This window comes from Harpia harpyja, chromosome 2 (assembly GCF_026419915.1).
Source record: "Harpia harpyja isolate bHarHar1 chromosome 2, bHarHar1 primary haplotype, whole genome shotgun sequence".
NCBI classification, from domain to species: domain Eukaryota; kingdom Metazoa; phylum Chordata; class Aves; order Accipitriformes; family Accipitridae; genus Harpia; species Harpia harpyja.
Genome location: NC_068941.1, coordinates 59,611,487 through 59,636,583, shown reverse-complemented (window position 1 = coordinate 59,636,583; position 25,097 = coordinate 59,611,487). Strand labels below are relative to the sequence as shown.

The window sequence follows — 25,097 nt, the reverse complement described above, 5'->3', positions numbered from 1 at the left end:
GAAACACTTAAGGCAGGGAATGCCTCTAAATTTGGTAATTCTAGTCCTGGAGTCACCTAAATTATGCAAAACCATTTTCTCTTTTTTTTTTTATTTCCCCCCAATTTAGACTAAAAGTATCAACTGGAAATTAGAAGAGACCATTGTATGGTAAGGCAGAAGTTTCTGGGTTTCCTCTTTCTTTTTCTTCCTCTCCTTACCACCCCCCACCCCCCCCCCCGCCCCCAACATACTGGATAGATGAAAAAGGGTAAGGCTTAGGAGATAGGTTAACAATTGTTTTATTAGTTTATAGTACATACAACTTAAGAAATGCTTTAAAAAAATTTATATTGGAGTCCATTCCAATTCCGGGTCAGGTCAGGAAAAAACAATGCTGATGTATTAAATAATATTCTATAATTCAACAATAGATTAACTTCAGTAATTTAGCAGACATGGTTAAATACTCTTAAATATGCATATATACAATTGTGCAGCCTTAAAAAAAGTCCTTTTCTTCCTATCTTCTCTTCCCAAAGCCGTGCACCCTGTGAACACAGTACTGGCCTCTAAGCTTTCAGTCTCTCAGCCGGACTTAAAATATTTGAAGAGGAATGTTACAATAGTGGAAATTGCAGCAACCCTATCTTTCTAAACTCTTCATGAGAGGAGGTGCCCAAAAGGCAAAATTACCATCAAGTCTCTCCGTAAATAGCAGCTTCCTTAATATCCAGTTCTAGGGTAAATTATTGCTTACGCATTTTCTGCCTGAAAAGGATTTTTAACATAGTCCAAAATATTGTTTTTAAAGTTTGCCTACTTGAAAGATAACATCCTTTCAGTGACTTATTTACCATTGCTGCTTTGTACATTTAACAGGTTTTTCCTAAGTACATACAATCTGATGCAATTCTCTGCAAATTCTTTTAAAGCAACATGAATTACACAGGACTAATTTAGCACGCAACATTTAGGCACTGTTTTGTAGTTTACTGTTCTCTTTAAAATTTATGTTTGGAATTAGTTTCGTATTGATTGCCATACTCAGTCTTTTATGGACACAAGAATCCAAGTTACACTTTTCAAAGCAGGAACTACTCTGTGTTCCTTTATCTCACTGAACCAAACTGCTCATTGACAATATTAACAAGTAGGTACACTGCATATCCTAACAAGTTAGAAAGCCTGTTGCAAGCACAGAAGGATCAGAAATAAACATTTACAGTAGATGAGCGAGATATTTATATTGGTACAACGAAATCAGTTTAAACATACAGCCACTAAAAATATCAGTTATATTGCATCAGGATATCTGACTTTTTGAAAAATTTCTAACCACGATTTAAAAAAAAAAAAAAAAAAAAAAAAAAAGATTCACAAACCTAAAACACTGTAACAGGAAAAAAAAACCTTCAGCTAACTACCAAGTCCAGTTTCCAACACAAGGCAAAGTAACTTTCAATGATGAAGTTATAAATGGGGAGGGGGGGAAGCATGTTTCAATAAACATTATAAAATCTACTATCTGCCCTCCAAAAGTGAGCATTTGTCAATGGTTCCCTTTTCCATAAAAGCTACAACTAACTATAAAAGTCTCTCTTACTTACCTGAACTTAAATTATCCTAACTGGATCCTACTCCTGGGCCTTAGATATACTGTCACATGACAGGACCTGTCTGACAAGTCAAGAATTTCCTTTGGAAACAATTAGCCATGCATTTCAGGCTCCAGCTTCAGAAAAGACTGTTCTGTACTCACTGCACAGCTCTGATCAGCAATTCCGTTTTGGTCTAGATGTTTTAAACTACAAAATGCTGAGTTTAGAAGGAAGCTTACCTCAAAATCTGCACAATAGCAGAATTGTCTATTAATTAGGGCATAACCAAAATAACAAGACACTTGTTAAAATAAAAAAATGTAACAGAAATTAAGACAGTCTACATAATTACTGAAACGGATTGCTAGCTTTTACTTAACTTTCATTATTCAGTACCATTTCATTCCGTTCAAAACTATTTTCCATCAGACTCAAGAGAATTCCAAACCTAATCCCCAAATTCAATCGTTTGGGTGTTGCTTCTGCTAATTCCTATGTTTCATCTTTTACCTTACTAAATCTTTCCTAATGGTCTGTTGTATTTTGAGGAGTCAAGCATTTATGCAACTTTTTTCAAGAAAAAAAATCTTAATGAAATATTAACAAGCTAAATGAAGTCGAAGAATTTTTTAAAAGGACATCTTCCATGAAAACAATAAAATGTGGTTTATAAAGGATGTATTACACAGGTGTCATGGGGTAGAGATACACACACCAGCACAGGAAGTGTCAACATATGAAGTTTCATGCAAGGATTTGTTGGGTTTTTTTTTTAATTTAAAAAAATAGTCTTTAATTCAGCCCATGACTGAAACATCAGTGTGCAAAAAGATGAAGTTCAAAAATTAAACTGCAAAATACTGTTACCAACAAAACAACCCAAATGGATATCTGTAACTAATGAAGAATAAATGCATGTTTTCAGCAGTGAAATTTTTTGCTTCTAGAGTACTTCTCCCCTTGAAGTTTTTCCACTTTCTCAGGCAGAAGGATACTGTTTTCTCATTACACCAGTATCCCCTGACTCACCCAGCCTACAGAGAGAACTTTACAAAGAATAAACAGAGAAATTAAGAAGATAGCACCATTAGAAATAATCCCTCTATCCAAATCAGCAAAAAACCCCTTCATTTATCCTTATCCAACATACTCTGACATTCAGCAGCCTAATAATACAGGGTAAAGGGAGCTCTCATAGCTGTATATTGATAACATTCATAATGGTCATGCATATTACAATCAGAAGTTTTCTAGGGTGCCGTTTGCAAAGTAAGCCTTCATGCAGATAGGCATTCAGCTCATTAACTCCATTTTCATATTTCCTATTAGTCCCTGAGAATTTAATATTTCTACCTACAATATGGCTATTAAAGGCATTATAATGATCATACACTTAGCTGTTTGTGATGGAAATGCAATGCAGCTTTAGGGAAAAGCAGCACAGAAATTACAGCAAATTAGCGGTGATGAATACAGATCTTATTTCTAAAATGCTTTCATTTCATAAGCAAGGTTGCTGAAGAGCAACATAAATTATTTCAGACACGGATACAAAACTAGCCAGCGCCAGTTACCCTTAATAAGTCGCTACTATGAATCCAAGACACTCGGGGCTCTGAGACCTCTCCAATTGAGCATTTCCTTTACATAAAATCATCTGGATTTTGACCTAATGTAAGGTCATCATGATCCTTCTTTTAATTACTCAACAGCAGTGCTGGGAGAACTTAAAAGAACCAGGGATTTTCTTTGCTTAACAAGTCTTTTGCCTCTTCAATTAAAGTGATCTCTTTAAATTGTTCAGAATTCAAATGGATTTTTTTGGTGGACAATTTGCATTATTGCCAGCTGCTCAAAAACCATAAGCTAGGGCTCCCAAAACAAGGGGACCAATTTAAAATTAGGACTTTGGGATGGGGGTGGAGGGAAGGGAATAAAGACATGTTCTTTTTCTTTGCCTTCTGGCTTCTGAGTAGTTACAGATTGCATTTTAAAGCTCTTCCCTACAATCTCCAGGGCTAAATAATGACTTTTAGAAAAAAAAAAAAATGAAAACTGACTTTTAAGTAAGCATATATCTCAGAGATAGAGTATTACATTTAAACAACACAGTCTTGAGATTTACAAAAAAGTATCATGTAACAAATTGATTTAGAGATTATAATTTACATCTAAGTACTGTAAAAAGTTTTTACAATCTACTCTGAGTATAATGGGAAATTTTGGATTTGCATACATAGTTCATTAAAATGACTCACCGATCTATTACAAAAAAATTACTGACTTTCTGTAACCTATCTCCATAAACATTTTAATTTCTGGTGAATTTTGCCAATCACAGTAGAAACTTCAAATCGTAGCTATTTAACAACAGATGAGCTCTATAGAATTCTTCATGTAGGGTCAGACAGAAAGCCTTTCTCCCTCAGGACTTATTTCTACCTATCACTGAAAGATTAAAAATCATTTATTTCAATTATATTACAGTAAGAAAGAAATCTTTATTGGCCAGTTAAAGGCCACTACATCTAAAAATAATAATTAGCTTTCACAGGGAGTCATTGATGCATTTACCATTAGCTTTTCAGGCTAAAGGTAAAACAGACATAATTAGCATCATTTGTTAAATGATTAATATCAAGTGGGTACCTAACTCTTACTATTCAAAGAAACTGGAAACAATTAAGATTATTTGTAGGAATTGCTGAGTTGCAAGAAGCTGAACAAGTTAGTACAATGTAATATTTATTTTAGCAAAGACTAGGCTATGTCCTGGAAGTCCTACTATAGCTTCTGGCTTGCTCAAACTGTTGCAACTTCATTCTTTGCCAATTGGACAAAAAAGGTAGTATATGTCTTCTCACTAACACACAAAATAAACAGATTTAGTATTTTAGAAACAACATCAAAGGAAAATCCTGATGACTGCTGCAGGCATTAAATAGTTGATTAAAGTTCCTGCCATGTTCAATTTCTATCATTGTAATTAATCAATCGAAAGGGATTGTATGAAAATGTTTTATAACATTCTTACTAGGTGAGTGTAATACCTCATCAGGAGAGCTACACTTTTGAGCAAAACTTATATATATATATATGCAGTTTCTCAAGTTTCCTGGTTGTATTTTAAGTGAGACACATTGTTTTAATAAAATATCAGAAATGCTTTAAGAGGCAATTACTCTGGCCTCCTTACTAAGGGATTTGACTGTATTTGCTCAGAGATCTACTGTGGACTCCTATACTACAATTCTTAGAGAAAAAGTCATAGCTAAAATACAGAAATGCCTGCTAACCAAGTAGATGACTGCACATGCACCTAGAAATAGACAAGATCTTAACCAACACTACGGCTTATATGGAAGCTTTACTAACAAGATACTCTTTATAAACCTGTAAGCCACACTCTATTCACTGCTCTGGTTTCAGCACGTCACGCTCAAATTAGCTTTACTGTAGGTAGGTTTGGGGGCTGCTGGCAAGGTAGTTGTGGTGTCACAGAATGTAGTATGGAAAGTTTGGGTAGTAAACTAAGGCGAACAGCTCACGCTGAATGCGGTGCTGCTATGAACATATCAAGCCATATCCAACTTATCCCTCCACAATAATGAACTACCAGTGGAAAACTGCATCCATGACACAAACCTATCTATACAGTCAACTGAGAATTTAGTAATAAAATCTAGGCCTTGTATGATTCAATATTGATTTTATTGAAAACTGACACTTGAAGAAATCAACGTATATTTCTGGTCATCAGTATTTATCACCAGTTACCATTTCTGTTCAATTCCAACCTCTCCCCTGCACCTCCAACCTCCAAAACCTCAGCTGCCATCAATGTTAGGCTTCTGGCCTCCCTCTCAGGCTGAAACTGGTCCAAGACTTTAACTAATACTTCTGCGTGAGAGGAGGAATGCTGCAGACCCAGATTCGTACTAAAGAAGAGGCTGAAATTGATTTTTAAAAAAATTATAACCAGTTACTTTGGAGAGAAACCACTGTGTGACCCAGAAGATTGAGGCAGCACAACACTGGTATTTGTTAATTAAACACCATATCCCATCAAGTCAAGGAAACACACTTGTAGGCTTGTACGAAAAGCATAGCCGAGCTATTTTCAAAGTAAACAGCAGGAATCCACAGCCAAAAGCTGATCAAAGGATGAGTTTGGGGAACAGATACAGAAGGCTTAGATTTAAGAAAACTTAAACTTTCTAGACCACTCCCACTATCAACAATTTAGGAATATAATACTCACTAGAGAGTATTTTACAGAGAATAAATATTTTGAAGACATAGAAAAATAGTTCACAGCATCAAGGTACCTGTAATATATTACCTTGAAATAAAACTTGTATTTAAAAGATTAAAAAGAGAAGATTGTTCTTGTAGTGGTATCAACTTTTCATTCATACAAATATTAAGCAGACTATATCTGGTTTTTCATATATTCACATTATTGCTTGTTACCACAACTGTACAAGGAACGTATTCTTAACTTACATTAATGTTCATGTACAGTAATTTTAGATACCTAACACAAATTTAAAAATATGATTCAGTTGCAATTAAAAAAAAAAAACCAACCTATGTGTGAAGATATGTACAACTAAGATATAAGTAGAAGAAACAAAATACAACTGGCCTGACCCAAGCATACATCATATATCCAGTTTAAAAAGTCTTATACTGATGCAGAAAATAAGCTCTGTAAACCAAAATGAGCAGAAGCAAGGGTGCAATAAATAATTATCTAATACATTTAAACTTACACTGTTGTCCAGTGTACCCTGCTTTGAGTATTTTTAATACACAGCATCTGCATTTGCATCTGGAACTGTACTGTTCAAGACTTCTTCAATAACTTTTTTCTGCTTATGTGGCTTTAAAACAAACAAATAAAAAAAAAACCCTGAAAGGTCCTCTTGGACAGTAAGTTTTACTAAAACAAGTCCTTCTGCACCTCTGTGTACAGGATCCGGTAAACAGTAGGAATAAAGCTGATACATGGGCATTAGCCTGAATTAAAACAGCTACATTATAAACTGCAATACTAATATATTTTTGTGATCTTGAGTTCTACTAATCAGATGCATGCAATTCTCTCAGCAATTCTTCTAGTCTTAGTAAAATAATTCTATTTTGCTGCCTTTTTTTTTTTTAACCTTTAAATTAGAACTTTTTCAGAACCAGCTGACAGGACTTCTTCATGAAAAGCACAGAGATTGCTACTAATGCAATGACATTTGGGTTCCAAAAAGCAGTTTCAGAAAGAACTTTATCTCCTTCTTTTGTTGGAAGAGGTTAGCCAATATCCAAAAACGAAATAAAAATAGTTACAATTGACTAGTCACTGACAAAAATTTAGGAAGATCTTACTTCAGCATGTAAATGAATGATTAAAAGGACTTACACAATGTACAGTCAATCAGTTGTGTCGTTTGGGGATAAAAAAATACCTGCTCACTTGTATACCATTTTCAGCTGTGTATTTATAGTAATATATATATGTACACACACGCGCGCGCACACATATAAAAGACTCTTTGAAAATCAAGATACATTAATAAACAGAAGTAATAAAAGTAACAATAACTTAAGTAGTAGTTAACATTTGCATGAAATTACTTTGCGGATTTTGACCAACTGCACTTAGAACATGCTCTTATTTAAAAAACAAACAAACAACAAAATAAAACAAAAAAACCCAAACAAACAAAAAAATGAAAACACCACAAGATTCTGTAGAACCAATGCTATGTCACCACCAGGAGAGCACCAAGCAAGGCACCATTGGAAAGACAACATACTTGAATAAGTCTCTATAAATAAATCAAATGCTAATCTGGTCGAAAAATCGGTGTCTTTGGTAAAAATTCTATAAGGATGACCTGCATAAAAAGAAAACAAATATATATTAAATGGAAGATGGCAGCAATCCTATTATCTATTACAACGATAATTCACATGCCTTTTTTTTTTTTTTTTTTTAAGTACATCAAGTTGTGTTGATGGTGATGATCAAATATTACAGTGCTTTTCTTACGTAGGAGACCTTTAGAAAAGTCATGTTTGGTATAATTGTTATGGGGTAGAAAATCAAAACTCTTGAAGAATCAAATTCAATTGGAAAAGTTTGCCTACCAATACCAAATACATCTAAACAAACTGAAATAAGCTACTACATAATTATTCTTTAACATAATTCATTTACTTTACTAGGAAAAAATTATGAAAGAGATAAACATATTCATGTAAAAAACCACCAGAAGGCACAATGTATGCAAAGTTAATTTTCAATTACTCATGCAATTCCCTCTACTTCAAAATTTTTTCCACTTAATAAAGGATTCTAAATCACGTTTCTAGTTCAAAACTCATACAGAAAGGTGTATCAACCTTTGCAGAGTTCCCATGTCTAACAAATCTGCAAGTAGTTAACAAGAAACTTGACTAATGCTTTTGCATGATTATTCTTATGGTCCCGATTCAAATTTAAACTATGTGTTTCTGAGCTATGTACATATAGTAGGGTACACTCCAGAATACAATCCAAGTATTTTCCTACTTCAAATAGAAAGCTTAAAGAAACTGTTCACATGTGCATTTTCTTTCTTCAGCGAGACAGTCATAATAGAGCAGCGTGACTGTATTCATAAACAAGTAAATGCATCTGGTAACATATCTAAGAATTTTATTTACTTGTAAGGGGAGCATGCCTTTTTAAGAAGTTAAAAAAGAATTTCTGAATGGTTTTGATTGTAAAGGAGAACACAACTTGGCTTCTTAAACACTTCTATCTCTGATAGGATACTGAACATCAGAAAAGAAGTAAGTCTGATTTTATTTCTAAGGTAAACACTTTTGAAATACTGAATGTCAAATTCAGGAGTATAAGTTTATTTTTAGAGATATTCAGAAGTGACTTATTTTCAGAAGTGATACAAACTGATCAAAATCCATGGATCACTGACATGAGTCAACCACTGGATGTTTCAGATATACCAGGCTTCTGATATTCAGGCAAGGTTTCAAAAAGGGAGCAAGAAGTAAAGCTGGAACATTGTGTTTATGCCAAAGGTGTAAGACTATCTTGTCTTTATTTAATTTATTTAATTATTTATTTTATTTAGCATCTGCAACAGTGGATTTAGAACATCAAGTCAGCAAAGCACCAAGTTTGAGGAACAAGAGTCTGATTTAAATCACCTGTTTTGAAAAAAAATTGAGGATAAGTGTTTATTATTTAAAATTAAATTGTGAACACAACAATAAGGGCAGTTTTTAAGAGACTAGCAAATCAGCTCACTGAAAAATCAGAAAATAGTACAGAGAAGTTTTGTAAAAATTTTCTCATTAAATACATCCAGATATTAGATGTTTCACAAATTGAAAATAATATCTTCAATATTTATCCTGTAAAACTACATGCTCATGCTTATATGTTATTAATATAAACAGGTCAACTGATTTTAAATTGTATTTAATAGAATGAATATTCATCTGTAAATGTTGCTGGGTAATAGTATTTACAAACTAGCATTGTAGCATTGCAAACTAGCATTGCAAAACATCAGATGTGACAAGGTTTTCCTGTAGAAATGTGAAATAAAAACCCCTCCATTTAGGTAAAACTCAAATCTACTTTCTGAAATTTGCTTTATTCCATTTTCACTCAGATCTCATACATCTAAACCAAAAAATTTTGTAGAATAGATGTTACAAAAAGTCTACTTATTCAGTGAACTGAATAGAGCCATTCTGTAAAAAACATTTTAAAGATCTTGTTTCAGGCTAGAAATAAGATCTAATGTAGAAACAGGAAAAAGGAGAAGACTAAAAGAAAAAGATTATTTTAATATAATTTCCAACTAATTAATCACTTTTAATTTTTTTCATATGCATGATAGCTTTGTTGTTTCAAAGAACAAAGTACCATGTAATGAAAGATCACAGATAAGTTTAAACTAACACAGTAGATATTTCTCAAAGGTTAATCTTTATTTTTAAAAAGTTAACCCTTCCTATCGCCTACTTCCTAGAGCATTAAAAGAAATTATGCAAATTCTAATGTTTCTTACATTTCAGCAGCTTAATTTCATCCTATTCTATGTACCTCCAAGATATTTTGAAAATGGAAATAAAAACAGCACCAAAAAAGAGCAAAAAGGTTGCAAGCTAAACAAACTGAAATCCCACATTGGACATCATTCATTTTAAACTGCATATAACTTCTTGCTGTGTATTTCCAAGACAGGCTTATGGAGTCTCAGTCAAAGGCTGAAGTAAGTTAAAACTCCAGAGACTGAAAAATTTTAGTGACACCAATTGGAGGGAGATAAAGATACTTTCAAGACAGTTGAGGTAAGGGGCAGTTAAAATCTAAAAAGGCTAAAGGTTTCTTAAGCTCCAACAGCTTAGTTGAAAGGTCTTCTTCCATACTTTTAGACTTGATTAGCATTATATAAAACAGCCATATCTGACTTGCTGCGTAACCAAAGTTGCGGTTATTCTTTATACAGCATCTAAAATTTCACACTCCATCAGCACATGTTCAAGCTATTTTATCTTGGCAATTAATTTATTATTTTTCAGAACACAGTGAAGCCTTGTTTTCAAGTCATTCATAACTTTATAAATCAGTCCTGCACATGAAACCATGCATCTGTGAACCGTAGAAAATCCTTGCACTCAGGCGATTAAGCTCCTGACACCTTTACTGATTAATAATCATGAAAAGAATAAGATCAGAAGCAAAATAAATGATCATTTAATAGAGAAACTCACAAAACAGCCCTTTAACTTACATATTCCATCATGTTATTCGTTTCACATTTCCTTTTGCTTAGTCTCCAATGCAAGCACAGCTAGACAAGGAGGAAAGAAAAAGAAGAAAAATGAGCTGTATTTTATTGCAGCACACAGACTAGCCCATTTGTCCACCTTTCATATTTTTCGTTCAACAAAAGCATCTGTTTCCATACTGTGCAATTCAAACTCCAACAGTACGAAGCTGCTCCCTGCGGCACTCACCTTGTGGTATAACCTATTGTTTTCCCATTCTAATAACTTCTCAATCGATCTTCGTGTCTGGAAGACAAATGAGAAAGAATTTTACTCTTGACTGGTTTTAGAAAAACTTTGTTTTGCAGCTGCTTTTGTGTGAAAAGGAGAGAGGTACAGGACAGTGACTGAGTACAGGGTGGTCTGTAGTACTATCAAAACTTCTCTGGTATTAAATAGTAACTAGAACAGAAACAACTTTTTATGACACCCAAATAACCATCTTCAACCATTCTGGAACAAAAAGTGTTCATATATATGCTTTCTGGTTCTTATAGCAGTTATAACTTTAAAACCACAGAAATTTCAAAGTGATCTAAGTATAAAAGCAGGAACACTGCTCCTTCAGTATCAGTGGTTTAAATGCACCACTTCTAAGAAGGTCAGCATCTAAACTGAGAAATGTTGCAAACTACTTTGCAATGCTGTAGGTCAAGTACAAATTCACAACACTCTAAACAAAAGAAAAATTTTTGTTACTTTTATAACCAGATTTTAGAGACTGAAAACCAAATGCAGAAAGTTACAGTAAACTGCACAAATGAATATTACTAAATCTGTGATTTGTATAAAGAGCAAACCCAATATTTAAGATTCTAAAGCAAAGTTTTACTGCCTATGTTGTCCACACTTGACACTTCAGACAGAGAATCCTGAAAGCTGTTCAGCATAGCTTTTTAAGATTTGCACGCTAGTATTAAAGGACATTCTGTGCTATAAAGTTTCACAGCATTTTGAATATAATTATTCAGTTATATTTACATTTGAGAAATACATTCTGACATTTATGGTCATTTGACTGCCAGAATATATACTGCTTAGCTCTAAATGGGATTTGCTACTGACTATGAATAAAAAGAGGATAATTCATGGTGCCAGGTGTTAAGATGAGACCAACAGAGCTGCAGGTGCAAAAGGACGGAGCAATGACAAGGATCAAATACAACTTAGTGCAGCTGCAGCTTCCTTACAAGGCAGAGAGGGGTGAGGGGAAGGGATGAGAAAGCATCTTGCTGTTATTACTACAAAATACAAGTACTGTAAATGAACCTTAACAAACCAAACTAAGTGCTGTCACAAGAAACAAGAATGTCTGAGTAAAATAAAAATTAGACAACAAATTATTCATTTCCCACCAAATATTAACATCTTGGTTTTCAATCAGTTTCTCTCTAGTTTAATACCGAAGTGGTTGTGGGGAAGCACATCTAAGCATGTACTGTGGTCACATGATTAAAAATTAGATCATTGCTATCTATGAGTAATCATTACACTGAATTTTTATTATGTTTTATTTTAAAAAGCACAAGTCAAGGAATTATCAGAAGGTGGATGTGCCAGTGACTAATTTATCACATCAACTGGGAATTGAGTATTTTGGGGGTTATTGTTATTATTATGTTTTTAAAGACAGTGCCCTTTAACAATAATCAGTAGACCTCACTTGTTTCTTTGTAAAGATAGCCTTTTAGAGTCTGCTCTCCTTTTAAATGAAAATAGGGCAGCAGTTATGGTCACACTTTTGTTAATTTAGTTGCCAGTCAGCTCCAAATCAAAAGAAAATAAGGCTGCAGAGTGTAATTAACATTCAGTTCAGTCGTTTTGTCCCTTGTCTAGCCCCCAAGCTTTGTTAAAATTGCCATCTGAATGCTGAAGGCTGTAGGGAAATCGATTTGATTCTAATCGCACCATGAAAAGAACATGATCTAACTGCTTTCAGCCCTCCGTAAATCTGTACTAGGTCTTTAGCACAATGCAACTTCCAATTTAAAAAGCACTGAATGTCTCGTCAATGACTTTGTGAAGAAAAAAGAACAAGGAGCAGACATAAAAATTCCAATAGTTGTTTAAGCATTAAAGTTCATTTGCATCACAGCAAACCTGAAAAGGGCTGACCTCTCAAACCGCCTCTCAGGTCTATGAAGTTGTAGCCTTGACAAGCTCACATTGACAGAGCTCATTGACTCTGAAAGGCTACTCTATCAATGGTGAAAAATGGCAATAGGTTCTACTCTGAGCAGGCATCTGCCTGCCCACCCGCTGCTAAACCAATGGCAAAACTGATTCAAAACCTGAATCTACCTTGTAATCTTCCTTTCCAGGACCTTTTAATAATAGATTAAGATCACTATACAATTTAATTTCATTGTTTGCCCCAAAGAGTGTGAAAAACATCCAAGCTTTTCAAATTCCAATAAAATTACATATATATTACAATACATACACATAAATAAGAAATTGATAGGTGGTTATGTACTATTAATTGGTTTCTTTAAATAAGAAGCCAGTTTAAAGTCATTTGACTAGCATGAGATAAAAACACATGGAGCCTCGAGACCACGATTATTTATGTTCCCAGAGTCTTAAATACAATCCTTCCTGTAGTATAATTTGGAATAGTCATAGCTCCCAAATCACGCCATATATCAATACAGAAATGTTAATGAAAATTAGACTGTAAAATATTTCTACAAACCTCAGAGCTTGGAATAGAAAGAAATGAATTAAACAGCATCACACAATTCACTATAGTAAGTTTTCTTCCTACTTGACAGGTGAAAAAAAGCACTTGCACGTGCAGCTTAATTAATCACTGCTCTTGACATCTCAATGATTTACAGTGAGGAGCAGGTGAGGATATACAAAACCAGAAAGGAACACTTGATTTGAGTGTAGCATTTCCAGCACACTAGGATGACAAGCTTATATATTCTATCAATGGCGTACAGAAAAACCCATACAGCAAATTATTTGTTAGCCACAACAAAAGCACAAATTAAGTGGAAGAGAGACTTGCTTATTAGAAAGATTTAATACTATCCAGATTTTAAATTTTTTTCTTAAAAATCCCAATCCAATATTTGAGCAAAGCTAAAACTGCAATTCAAGTACACTTTTTAGCATACCCATGATAAGAAAGTATGCTTTGTAACATACTCCATGAAAAAAGCAGATAGTCTTTAATGTTATCCACAGAATTTTGTGAAATAGACCTCTTCTACTATCTACATGCGATGTTTAATGAAACAATCCTGTAAAATAACTGATTCATTCAAGACAGTCATGTTTGACAGTGTCTTTTGAAAAATCAGACTACTAAAAAAGCTCAACTCAGAATACACTTTCACCAATGCTTATTGCTCCCAATTAAAAAAAATAAATTAAATTAAATTAAAAGTAAAATAAAGTTTTGCCCTTAAACATGGAAGAAAAAAAATAGGAAGACTAAGTATGAACTTTTCATGCAGAAACAAGGCAGTACTGAATACAAACAGTGTGTTACCTGTATTACCAACTACAAGACCTTTCTGTTATGTCTCTGCAGTGTCTAGCAAAGTTAGCTTACAATTCCAGATGCAGTTATGATCTGGACTGGGAGGCTGTGCAGCCACAAGGCCCCCTCTTGCAGTGCATGACCTGGAACATGCACACTACACTAAACAGTACTAGTGAATGGGCCAAAGCCCCCTCAACTCCTGCTGTAAATCAGTGAATGACTGGTACAATATTAAACAAAAGGATCTTACATGACTCCCAAAACGGTGCTAATTTGAGTACCTCCCTTTGTCTTTATTTAAGTGGGGAAACAACATGGACAGTAACAACACAATCCTCCACTATCAATTTTATTCATAGTAGTCTGGGAACAAAAGAAAAATCTCCCACTATCTGCATTTAATCTTTGACTTCTCATCTGAAAACTCCAAAACATATGTAAATATAGTGCAACATTATTCCAATAAATAGTAAATGGAGAGTTTAAAATTCCTTCATATAAAACTTTACTACAATCAAGTATTAATAATTTTGAATATTGCCCTAAAAAAAATACATTTTATGCTCAAATTTCAAGATACAAAGAGACTAATTTAAGCAGATTTTTGTTGATTCTCATATGGCCAGAATTTGTATTACACCCCGCAGAAGAAAGGCAAAGGATCCTATCAGAGGTCTGAACTATACCATCTCTGCTCATTCAAAGAGAGAAATGATAGAAGCAGGAATTTCTGTTCATCCTCCAAACAAAGATATATCTGACTACAAAACTGATACCCAAGTAATTTAGTTATCAGCACAAACAATGAAATACAAAGTTAGAAGATAACTGAGTCACACAACTGTATGCTCACTTTCAACATGTCAGAACATCCCCCAAGTCAATTTTGAGGCCCATATTGGTCCCACAAAAATGTCAAAGCTGTACTCGGAACACACATAACTGAATTACATGTATCTTTCTCAGCACAGATAAAGTCCCCACCTTGAACACTGTATCACAAATAAACCCTTTAGGAACTGTAAATTGGTAGGATTCCCATCTTACTGAGGAATTCTCTATTTGTGAAGGGCAAAAATGACAAAGGTAAAACCCGAGTTGATTTCAGATCCTGACATCCTGGAATATCTGCTTCAACATGTACAGTAGTTTGAAAAGGTGTCTGTTCAACCACATAGGTGTATCTTGCATCATCTTTCCTATTAGTAGCTAGGATATTTCTTACTAGAGACTATTGTAAGGATGCTCATTCCAGAAGCCACTGCAGCATCCAAGCAAGAAAGTGAGTGAAACCCATATTACACGGATTAAAGAGTATCTGGAAATAAATGTAGCATTCTGGTGCTTTTTGTATGATCTTGAAATAACTACCTTGTCCAACAGGATTACTATTGCTGCATCTTGTCTTACCTTACAGATGATTCTGGGCAGAAAGTGAGCCCAGACCAAAGCACAGATCAAAGCTCCTGATCAGGCAAGGAGAAATAAAATCATCAGAATTCTGGAAGAGAAGTACTGACAACATCAAGTTCACCTCAGGAAACTTCCTGTTCTAAAAGATAGCCCTGATGATATTATCCCATACCCTCACATGATCCATAAACTGACCTAATTTGTACAGGTTTCAACCCTGGGTTGGTACATCACAGAGAGATGAATTTAAAGCTTAATGAATCAAATCAGATCAACTACTTTCTGGAAAGGTCTCTTCCACCACATTGTCTGCTGATATAAAGAGGAGAGCAGCGTATTTGACATTGCTGCATGTAACAGTTTTTTAATATCTAAGCCAAAGATGATTCCTCAGAGACTCTGGTTACCTTGATTCTCAAACTCCTAGACCATTTAAGAAAGCACTAAAGCCACAAAATATGTGGAGAATGGAGGTGTACAGAAACATACACCCCGTGTACATTATCCAGGAGTACAGTGGAGAACATCTTGTAGTATTGTCACCAACGTATTAACTGATAGATACTGGATGAGTATTTTCCTAAGTCATTTTGGTCTGCAGTAGAAACATGTGGCAGAGAAATTATCAAGGAAAGTTCCTAAAAGTTGATTACAAAAGTCTTATACAAATTTCCTCTCAAATATAGACAATCCAAAAGACTCAAGATGCTAACTTGATATTTTAGCCACTGGATATTTTAGCTGTCCTATAAGAGCTAAGTCACCAAATAAGTGCAGCTAGCTACTTTCTGTAACGAGGTGACAGCGACTAGAGCTAACCATTGTGGAAACTTCATACCATGGAGAAGCCTTGTAGAAGAAACAGTCTTGACCTTGACAAAATTAACACACTTCCCTTGAGAAGGCCTAGCTGAGATGCGGAAAAACACATTTCACAGGCAGACAGATGTTGAACTGATCCATGAAGCATCAGGATTATAACTAATGTTGTTACCTGAATTCACAAATAAAGATTTCCAACTCTTTTATTCTAGGATTAAATTCTAGCTCTGATTCTCTGTCATTATAAGGAAACAAAAACCATAAAGCTCCATTCCCTCCAAACAAATTATTCAAATCTGGCCATGACAATCTAAAGCATCCACCTCCTGCTGAAGGACATTCTCACAGAAAGGGCCACACAAAATGAACACATAAGACAGAATTGACCGTAACAGGAATGAAAATAGGATTGAATCTCCACCAAATAACTCATTTGGTGTCACCCACTGTGGGAAATCATAAACTGAACATGGATGAAAATTCCATCTCCATCTTCTCTTTTAAGGTTACAGAGATGTTAATTTGGGTCTCTGCCATTTATTTCCAAAATATCCAGTAGTATGCTATGGAACATAGTTCAAGGCCAGTGCAGGTGGAGCAATTAAAGAATCTCAGGTTACATCTCTATTAGGAAATGAAACTGTGCCCAGAAACATTCCCATTCACTTGAAGCCAGCTGGCAGGCAACAGCTTACATCTATATCAGTAAGTTTTCATAACCTGTGAACCACTCATAGTGCCTGGAGCATTCTGATAATGCCTAGGAATTGTTACACAGTGCAGACCCAGAGCCTGCGAGGGACCTCTCTAAGGGTATAAATTATAAAGCGTCAATTCCTACAAACACTCCCAGGTTTAATTTATTAGTACGTAGGAAGCCTTTGACTCCTGCTGTTAGGAGTGTCTAAGGGCAGGGGCCAAGAATGGAAGAGAAGCTACATGGCCAGGAAGACTGAAAGGCAGCACAACTTAACAAAATAACTCTAGAATGCCTTGTAAAATCCAACACTTCACTAGTGTGCATGCTGAAGAAGATGATCCCTCTGAAAGGGACAGCCTCTACAGTGCCTTGCCTGTCTAGGACTGAACCAGGAAGTTACAGAATTCCAAGTAGGTTGATCCTGTAGCCAGTTAAACAATTTAGAAAAAATAAATCTGGCTACTTAAAAAAAAACTTTTCCATCATCATTATCGTTATTGTTCCAAATCCAGCAACTTACTCCAAAATTCAGCAAAAATAATTTTTGTGGGGAACAAAATGAGAAGTACCTAGTCACTTTTTACTTCACATGTATGTTTGGTATGGTAGAAGACTTATCAACTCCTTCAGTTTTCTCTTTTGTAGAACTGCCTCCCTCATCCTCCCAAATATTTTGTCAGCAGTCATGTTTCTTGAACTACTTTGTTGTTGTTGTTAAATAACTATTTATACATAGTGCTTGAGTTACTGAGAGTGCTCCACTTACACAGAAAATAACTTTTTACCCTGGTTTGTTTAATAAAGTGAAAAAGTGAATACATCCCAGAACAAGACTACTTTGAAAAAAAACAAAAGAAGAGGCACAGAAGTGTCACTACCTCACACTTGCCAGCAGCCTATTCTAGTTTTGTTTGTTTTACTATAAGATAGTCTAACAAGTTATTGTTCAGTGAAGGACTTTCTACTTATTTTATCACATGAATTTCAGATAATTTTGCATTCTAATTCTTTCCTCAACAGCGTTTGCATATGCTCCCTATTTGGCATCATCTACAAGTTGCTAAAGACAGAATCCTAAAAGTGACCCTTCCTAACCTGATTTCCAAATCTGACAACTAGCTAGACCATTTTTAGCATACTCTTTCAAAATAGCTCTAGGCGAATTTCAACTAGCTCACATCTGTTTTTTCAGAAACGTGTCAAATTGGACATGAAAAGCAATAAAAGAAGCAGTATTAAAACCAAACCACTGCATGATCTATGGCTCCATCTATATACCTTAGCCATCACAATGTAAAAGGCACTATAACATGGAAATGTTAATCCTACAAGTATTATTTTGATTAATATTAGAATGTTCAGAGATATCACTCTAATTACAAATGCAATTAAATTTTAAATAGCATTTAGAATATTCACTCTAGAAACCAAACATATGCTACTTTTAAGATTAATATAAAACCTGTTATTAAGAATACATGAAATTACAAATTTAACTTTAGAATACATATTTTTAAAATAAAGGATTTGCATTTGACCTATAAAGAAACAAACTAATTTTTTTTATTTACTTATATTTGTAAGTATTCTTCATGCCAACCTTATTGCCCTGCCCCCCCAAGCAGGTTTACAAATTAACAGACATGGCAGAACTATCTGCTCCCACACCTTGTTACGTACCAAGGCACTACTCTACCCTTTAGGAAATACATGAAAACCTGATTAACCTTTATAGGGTGCTCTGAAGGAAACAAAATCTGATTTCAGTGATAGGAAAAAAAGGATAATAATCACAGAGCTATACACACGATGATTTCGCATTTATAGTGTTATACAAGCTTTGCCACTTTAAGTTCAGTATGTGGAGGACTTAGTGACTCTTCTGACCAGAATTATAGTAAACAATTTTTCAAGAAAAATATATCAGGTCTGAATATTCTGATTCTTTTAAAGTTTTCATTTCATAGCTAATATTAAAAAGATGATTTTAAGGACCTCTGAATATATTTAATACATGCAAGCTCTACTTTGAAAAAGTTTTACTAAGCTGACTAGAGCCAATATAGAGATCACGTGTTCTGGTTAGGATAAACATAATAATTACATTACAATTTTAAAGATTCTTCCAAACTGAATTACAATGTAAATTGTCACAACAGAGACTTCAGAAACAAGGCACATTCCATGTTATGTAATTGCCTTGAGGAACTGCTTGGAAAAGCATTATGATATTAGAGTATCTCCAGTGCCAAGTCCCTGGCAGATAGGCAGAGGAGAAAAACATATATTTTCTTCAGTTTTGAAAATAAATGTAACGTATTCACAACTTCAATAAACTGAGCTGATGTATTTTAACATCAGTATCATCCACTGGCAAGCAAGACTACTGTATTTAAGAAAATTCATTCCAGCTCCTCCACCACATATTTAATTTAATCAATACTTTGGAAGCTGTAATTAGCTTATGTTTATACAGCACTCTGAAGATGTAAACTGCTATGTAAATGACAACTAATGATGAGGCTTAAGCAGCATTCATCAGCTTTGTGTGAATTCACAAACAAACAAGTAGCTCTTGGAAGTATTAGTACAGATCGCTATTAAATATCTCATTCTATTCATTTTAAGAGATTGCCCATGAACCTTCTGAAACATGTAATTTACATGTACAATACCAGCTTTTAAGAAATCTAGCAATACTGCAATTCTATCATTTCATTGTTACCATTTCTGTTGAAATTTTGTCCTATTTACAGATCGGGAACTACAGCATTTAGTTAATACTGAAAATGAGTGTCAACTCATTTGAAAAGTGGCTCCAAATAGGCACCTCAGCCTGTAGTGCTTTTTGAATTATAATTCACTATGTCATTCTTTTTATTTAAAGAACAATAACTTAAAGACTTAATGTTCATTTGTACAATATGGAACTTGGCCCAGAAAGGATGGTGCAATATATGAGTAAAATTGCTGAAGATCATTGATGATCTAGATCTGTAAATGAGGGACTGTATTTCCTGTAACTTTCTACAGCTTTTGTTCATTAAAATCGAATCAAGACTACATAAAAGGAGAGAGGCAATAAGATATTGAATCAAATTAAACATTTATTCTAGTGGTAAAGAGTAGCAGGCTTTTTCTCAAATACCTCAGTGCAAAAGAAGAAAGGAAACAATAATGTACAAAGACTCCCAAAACTAGCACTGAACAAAGCAGTGAAAAGAAAAATACAGTGAAGGGAAAGCTTTCATTGCATGGAGATGCATTAAAGTGATATAATTAACAATTAAGCTTACAAATGTCTGTGACAAATTCCTAGTTTGAAGCACCTGCTGCTTTAAGGAGACAAACCCATAACTTATTTTTCACTGCACAAAAATAAGCATATATTCCCATTATACACAAACATTCAATAATTGTAATTTCAAAAATCATATTTACATTTGTGGTAACATTCCCACATTAGAATTTAAAAAGTCAATGAATGGCATTAAAAATACAGAATACAGAGAAAGATTAAGAGAATTATTGTAACTTCATAAACTGTGAAGCTGCAGCTTTCATTTTGTCTACGTGAACCTTAAAAAAATATTTCTCTGAAAAAGAGCTGCAAAGTATACCAGCAATTTAAGAGCATGGTAGATTGATTCAGCCTCGTTAAAACAGGCATTTCTTAATCGGTCATTCTGAGGAAAATTACTCTTCTGTATTAAAAGTAAGCAATTGTATAGTTGAAACTGTTGTTTCATTTAATAAAATCCTTAACCTGAGAAACACTCCCACTTGTTAGCTCACTGTATATGCAATTCAACAAAACAAATTTGTTAAGTTGTCTATTTCAGTAGAAAAGGGCAAAGATGAAGGCTGGTATGCTTTTATTCTGCAATTAAAACATGTTCTACACAAACTTCAGCTCTACATGGGAACATTCCCATCCTGCTTTCAGAAATCAAACTCTAATTATATGGTCTTGGGAGTCTTTTGTGATCACTGCAGCAAAGGATGTAACACAGGCCAGTTCCAAGTAACTGTCCTTTCACCAGGAATCACTTAGGACAGGGCTGAATTAGCAAAGCTCTGGGCAACACTTCTCAGACAAGTGCAGGTGCTGTAAAATAAGTAACCTTTTATTTATCGTTCATTTGTTATAATTGTTTTACATTATGAGTGTCAGTGGGAAAGAAAAAGTTGAAGGGAAGAAACGGGCACATGTCATCCTGGATCCCTGTTTCCTCAAGAATTGAATCGTGGCTGTTGTGTCTATACCTATGGCTGGAGACTGGCCAGTGAAAGGAGATCTGAAGAAGTCAAAGCACAGAAGATCATCTGATAAACACAACCCTCTTCCAAGACACAGTAAAGTCAGAGATGAGCAGTACAAGAGTTTAAAGTAAATGATTATTTCACACGGAATACATTAGTCTGCTACATATCAGCAAAACTGTGGCACTAGCAGGAAACCAGAATAATCTATGGATTTAGGTTTTTTTTTTTTAGTAGAAGAATATGAAGTTGCTTCTTGTCACAGTTCTACTGGAAGCTACTGAGCAAATTACAGACTGGAACCTAGATGAACCAGGCTGTATTTACAACTGCTGTCAATTTGCTGAGCAGCTCCAGGTAATTCACATCATGCACTGTCTCTCACTTTCCCCACTTCTAGGAAAATACATATGATTAGTTTCCTGCACTTGTCATAGCACTTTGACATAAACTGATGGAAAGTCCTGCATAAAAGTCTTACAAGCTTGTGGGTGCAATTCAGTACTGAGATCTTAAAGGGTACAAAACCTGTAATTCCAGGTAAGATGGATTTAAAGGACTTAAATAATTTTGTACTTTCCTGATCTGGGTCCACCAAGAAATAAAGTTGAATCCACCCATCCCTATTCAAGCAACTCAAGCGGCAGTAACTTTCACCGCTTTTCTGTGAGTAGCAGCCCTGACTAGAATCATTACAAATTCTTCTGCTTGTTTCTTATACTAGAATTTGCAAGTATGTACTTGAAAATATTCCACAGCTTTCCTCCTTGCCTCCTCTACCAGAAAAAAAAAGAGTCTTTCCCAGCCAGGTCCAGGATTAAGAATTATAGTTTGGGAAAGCATACTTGTCCCTTTCAGTTTGCCTTTAAGAACACAAGTTAATTAATTATTCTCTATATTATACTCTCCAGATGCCCAACTGACACCAATTTCTGGGTTCTGTCCTGGTTTCAGCTGGGATAGAGTTAACTGTCTTCCTAGTAGCTGGTAGGGTGCTACATTTTGAGTTCAGTATGTGAAGAATGTTGATAACACTGATGTTTTCAGTTGTTGCTAAGTAATGTTTAGTTTAAAGTCAAGGATTTTTCAGCTTCTCATGCCCAGCCAGCGAGAAAGCTGGAGGGGCACAAGAAGTTGGCACAGGACAGAGCCAGGGCAGCTGACTCAAACTGGCCAACGGGGTATTCCATACCATGTGACGCCACATCGAGTGTATAAACTGGGGGGAGTGGGGGATCACCTCTCGGGGACTAGCTGGGTGTCGATCAGCGGGTGGTGAGCAATTGCACTGCGCATCCTTTGTACATTCCAATCCTTTTATTATTGCTGTTGTCATTTTATTAGTGTTATTATCATTATTAGTTTCTTCTTTTCTGTTCTATTAAACCGTTCTTATCTCAACCCACAAGTTTTACTTCTTTTCCTGATTTTCTCCCCCATTCAACTGGGGGGGGGGGGGGTGAGTGAGCGGCTGCGTGGTGCTTAGTCGCTGGCTGGGGTTAAACCATGACAGTTCTCCGACAGACAACCGTCTAAAGCAGACATCCATTTGCTAAGCTGCTGACATGGACAAATGATGTTGTCACAAGATCTGAAATCTCCAGATTGACTTAAATGATTTTCATTCTGGAGGAATAATCAAACTGCCTAAACACAGGTATTCAGTGCCATCAGTGTCTAGCGCCACTGTGCCATCCACAGTGGCACAAGATACTGTGTTAAGGCAGCTGAGTCCTAACCTCAACTTCACTAATGCTGGACATCCAAATTCAGCCTGAGTCACCCAATCTTGAGTGCAGGAAGAGGTGCGAAGGTCCTTAAATGCCTCCTGGTACCAGCTTTAACAGGAAAAATGCAACATTTACTGACAGTCTGCGCCATACCTCTAGGATGGCTTCCAGAACTTCAAGCCCAAGTTTCTGTCCTTGCTCCTGCTGTTCATTCTCCTTCCAAGACTCTTCTGTCTTTATGCAGTCTGTGTATTACAGCAATAATTACAGCACTAAATTCTTTCCAGCCTCCACTGAACAGAATATCCATGTATTTTTTTTTTTTTCAGATTTATCCTTTTGGAAGGGAGCTTACCTTAACTCCTATCCCATGCAAACTTCAATGGAAGCACTTGTCTAACTGTTGCTTCACCGGGTTCCCACACAGAACCTCCTTCCACAGCTTCAAACTCTGTTTTCTGGCCCTAGATGCTACAAGCCCTTGCCTTTTTTCTGACTTTGTTTAACAATGTATAAAAAGTTGATTATCTGTGACTTCTGGGAACAGATTTAGCAGCCCCAATTTAGAAGATGAGGGCTTGTGGCATCAGCCCCTACCATGTTACACCCTGCTATTATTTCCTGCTACAATAGCACATTATGTGAGAAAAATGGGTCAAACTAAAGAGCACCAGAAGGTTTCTCCTTTAGAAGTTCAACATGGAGACTAGCAATGCAAGCTTCCCTTGTGTTTGTAATGAACAGAGCTAGGCCTAGAATGGTAAAGGTAAGTCTTCTCTGCAAGCTAGTTAAGTCACCAACTTACCTGTTGAAGCAATCAGCAAATTCTGATTTCTTGTAACAGACTTTCAGGATATGGATATATGAACATGCTACAGGAGACTTACTAGTTTGTGACAGCTTAAAGACAGAAAACCTAGGGTTTGATATAATTCACACCGATGACAACATTTTTTTTTCCCCTCCACAGACCCCAACATTACCAGGAGGCTTTTCTACCTTATTTTGTATACAAGTAAAACTAGCCTTAAGTAATCTCTCAAAGGGACTAAGCATTAAGATCATAACACAGGAAGTTAGATGATACAACATGCATACAGGTTTTGTTATGATCAGTGTTCATCCTATATTTTTTTTAGAATGCCTTGATTTACTGACCCTGTAAAATGAGGACTTTGATAAAGAAAATCATGATGAAGTTCAGTGTACTGAATTGTACACAATTTGTAGCATTAAGAGGTATTACACAAGAGAATATACACAAGCTTTACCATGAAATGGAAATATGAACAGTACTAATAGTGAGAAGAGCATGGGAATGCACAGAGACTTCTTGCAAATTAGTGAAACAGGACTAGCCAAAGACAATTTTTACACACATGAAAACAGAAGAGACAGGATGGTAGCCTAATTAACTGCACTGAGGGAAAGGAAGTGAAAATGGGCACATGCAATGAGTTCTGTTGTGAACAATACACTAAGTGCCAAGTGTGCCCAGACAAAACTACTTTCTCGTTCTTAATGTTAAAAAAAAAAAAAAAAAATCTTACTCATCTACAGCTTGGAAGGAAAATCCAGAAATAAAAATCAATTATTATCTTTCTAAAATTGCCTTTTTAAACAAAAATGTATGGCTATTTGGGCTACAGTGTAATCAGAAGCTCCTCAAAACAAACTGCCACTCAGTCACTGCCAAATTCTGATAATCCCAAACAATGTATCACAGAGAAGATGCAGCTATTAAAAAAGTATGTTGAAATTTACTTCAATAATAATAAGTGCTGTACAGTACACGGTTCTAGCAGAGACATTCGTGTCTGTTGTAACTAACTAGTATGACAGAAAACTGATACTAAAATGTATGAAATCAAACTGATTTAAGTATGTTCTAGCACACAGTTTTTAAATGTGGGGAAGAAAAAAAAAAAAAACAAAATGAGAACAAACCCAGTACCATTCTAACTATCAAAAGTTATATGAATAGTTCAACTTACTCTTTTACTGAGGCAGATAACTGGCCACATACTACAACCTAACGTGCAGCAGCAGCAAAGGCATCCACATAGTAGCCATCGTACATTAACTGGAAGGTTCTTCTTAAGACAACTGTTAACTCTACTGATGCTGGCTTTAAATTCTTCAGGTGCAACCTACAAGGAAAAAAAAAAAAACCACAAAACAAGACAGCAAACTAATACCACAGCAGTGCTATTTATTACTCTTACAGTGGTCTACACCTGGAACTC

General features: G+C 35.2%; 1 protein-coding gene across 2 annotated transcripts in view; it reads right to left on the bottom strand.

Annotated features, from left to right (window-relative positions):
- Nucleotides 1-265: 265 nt before the first annotated feature.
- The window catches only part of CHIC2 (cysteine rich hydrophobic domain 2), a 33,135-nt gene continuing 8,303 nt past the window's right edge, over nucleotides 266-25,097 (bottom strand). Inside the window, exons 3-6 of one of the 2 annotated variants that reach the window (XM_052780068.1) lie at nucleotides 24,846-25,001; nucleotides 10,617-10,673; nucleotides 10,391-10,450; nucleotides 266-7,474 (exon numbers count right to left, since the gene is read on the bottom strand). In XM_052780068.1, coding sequence (XP_052636028.1) covers nucleotides 7,424-7,474; nucleotides 10,391-10,450; nucleotides 10,617-10,673; nucleotides 24,846-25,001 — 324 coding nt within the window. In that variant the 3' untranslated portion in view covers nucleotides 266-7,423. The other variant, XM_052780069.1, reaches the window with a different exon arrangement.